Source organism: Triticum dicoccoides, chromosome 3B (assembly GCF_002162155.2).
Source record: "Triticum dicoccoides isolate Atlit2015 ecotype Zavitan chromosome 3B, WEW_v2.0, whole genome shotgun sequence".
Lineage (NCBI taxonomy): Eukaryota > Viridiplantae > Streptophyta > Magnoliopsida > Poales > Poaceae > Triticum > Triticum dicoccoides.
Window position 1 is genome coordinate 659,689,318 of NC_041385.1, and position 2,571 is coordinate 659,691,888.

A 2,571-nucleotide genomic window follows, 5' to 3' on the forward strand; every position below is an offset into this window, starting at 1 on the left:
ATATATTGGTGTATCCGTGGGCTTCTAACAGGCCCACTAGTGCACGACAAATTCTGGGCCTAGATTCCCTCTAGATGGTCTAGGCCCAAAAATAAAAGGTAGACATGCATTTTCACATGCATGCCTGACTTTCTCAGAAAAAAAAAGATGGATAACTGACTTTTTTTCTGCGTGTAGACTGACTTTACCTTTTGTCACCTATCTATTTTTCCATTTTTGACAACACCACCTTTTGTCACCTCCCTGAATTGAAGAGCACCGTACCGTAAGACTCCTTGTACTAATCCAACCCCCGAACTAGAGACGGCGATCTTGGCAGCAGTAGGCAGTAGCAAACGGTTTACTCATATCCTTGTCTCTCACGCTAACGCGCGTAATGCTCAGTCGTCGGGCAGTGAGGCGTCTCGGCGGCGGCCGTCGTCGGCTAGCTATTGAACAAAACTAGCACGCCCCTCGGGTTCGTCTCGTATACCAGGCGTAACTCGCGGCCACGTTTGGCGCTTTGGCAGTACCCTATTTGTGCATTACGATACGAATTCTATCTACTGTATCTATCTATATCTATAGCTCACCTTTTTCATCAATGACGTGAATTTAATTGCTATCCAGTGCTTTAATTGATGCTTATCTCTTGCATGCCGCAGGCTATAAATAGAGGGCGCGGTGCACAAGGCTGAACCACACACACCACAACCCACAAGCAAGAGAGTACGTAGAGCGAGACCACAGTGGTGAGGAGAGATCGGATGGCGTCGGAGATGAGCAATGACGTGAAGTTCTCTGAGGAAGAAGTCACCTCACACCCGCCCGTTCTCGAAGGTGAGGAGCAGACGGTGGTTGCGCCAGCGCAACAATCTTCCATCTTCGCGCTGACGCTGGACGAGCTGCAATACTCGGTGTGCGAGGCGGGGCGCAACTTCGGGTCCATGAACATGGACGAATTCATGAGCAACATATGGAATGCTGAGGAGTTCCAAGCGGCGACCGGCGGTGGCTTGGTGGGCATGGAGATGGCTCCTGTGGTGGGTGCTGGTGGAGGCGGAGGTGGCGGAGATGCAGGAGGAAGCAACCTAGCCCGACAGGAGTCGTTCTCCTTGCCTCCCCCGCTGTGCGAAAAGATGGTGGAGGAGGTGTGGGCTGAGATCAATAGGGAGCCCTGCCCGGTTCATGCCCAGCCTCAGGCCGCGCAACCCTCACAGCAGCCTCCTGTCCAGCCATCGGTTAAGGCCAACAACCGGCAGGGGACCCTAGGCGAGATGACGCTGGAGCAGTTCCTTGTTAAGGCCGGCGTGGTCCGGGGATCGGGTTCCGGCGGCCAGGCGCCGGTGCCGGTTGACATGGTCCATGGACAGATGAACCCCGCGCAACAGGGGCAACAACCTGGCCCAATGATGTACCCAATGGCACCAGCCAATGGCATGTTCCCGGTGATGGGAGACGGCATGGGGTTCATCCCCAACGGGTACGCAGGGATTGTTGTGGTGCGGCCACCACCACCTCCTCAAGGTGGGGTGGGTATCGTGAGCCCCGGGTCGTCGGACGGGAGGAGCGCCATGACGCAGGCTGACATGATGAACTGCATGGGCGATGGAGCGATGATGGAGAGTGGCGGCACCCGGAAACGCGGTGCCTCAGAGGATCCGTCTTGCGAGAGAAGCATCGAGCGCCGCCACCGCCGGATGATCAAGAATGGTGAGTCAGCCGCACGATCGCGTGCTAGGAAGCAGGTACTTACCTTGCTGCCAAAATTGTTGGTTTTTATGCAATGCCATTTCTGTAACAGTGGTAACAATGTTGGTGACACTTACACTACCTGTCTTTCTAAATCCTACAGGCTTTTACCGTGGAGCTTGAAGCTGAACTGAACCACCTCAAGGAGGAGAACGCTCGTCTGAAAGCTGAGGAGGTACGGAGCTGCTGACCAATGAAAACCATGAGAAAATTCAGTTTTCATATGCTTTCCAGTTCTTACCGTTACTAAACTGTTTCATTGTTTTGTTGCAGAAGATAATTCTGCTGACGAAGAAACAAATGGTATGTACATTTTACTACCATCACCTGGCAATCCTCCTACACTCGCAACCACCTACCAATTTCTTGTAACAATCCACTGTAATTGCCAAGTCTTAAAATAGTCAATGTGTGCATGCTGATGGAAATGCCTTGTGGCGGTGATCTTTTTTTTACAGTTGGTGAAGAAGATGATAGAACAGTCCAAGGAGAACGTGAACGCCAAGAAGGGTAGCACCCTCTCGCGGCGCTGTGGCAGCTGCATCTGGTGAAAGGTGACCTGCCATCCATCCATAGCCGTCCTCGCAGGAGGATGAGGAGGAATTGTGGTGTTTATAGAAGTAACATTTTCTTTCCGAAGCGGGGTCGTATAGTAATTTACTAGTAGTACCTAAAATCATTAGGACCCGAATGTCAATGTTTATCTGGTCAAGCAAGTGAACTTCTGTTGTTGTTACTGTTTATAGGTATATGGATTTGTCAGAACTTCGGACAGATGAAACAAAAGAAAATTAGCAATATGTTGATGTGTACTTGCTCTTTAACATGATGTGATGCAAC

General features: G+C 51.2%; 1 protein-coding gene across 2 annotated transcripts in view; it reads left to right on the plus strand.

The window, feature by feature from the left end:
- LOC119281747 (bZIP transcription factor ABI5 homolog) overlaps positions 1–2,529 on the plus strand; it is a 16,052-nt gene extending 13,523 nt beyond the window's left edge. For both annotated transcript variants that reach the window (XM_037562194.1, XM_037562195.1), the window contains 4 exons: positions 645–1,727; positions 1,835–1,906; positions 2,005–2,034; positions 2,190–2,529. In XM_037562194.1, the coding sequence (XP_037418091.1) occupies positions 747–1,727; positions 1,835–1,906; positions 2,005–2,034; positions 2,190–2,282 (1,176 nt within the window). In that variant the 5' untranslated portion in view covers positions 645–746 and the 3' untranslated portion in view covers positions 2,283–2,529. The remainder of the gene's footprint in view (positions 1–644; positions 1,728–1,834; positions 1,907–2,004; positions 2,035–2,189) is intronic.
- Positions 2,530–2,571: the final 42 nt, after the last annotated feature.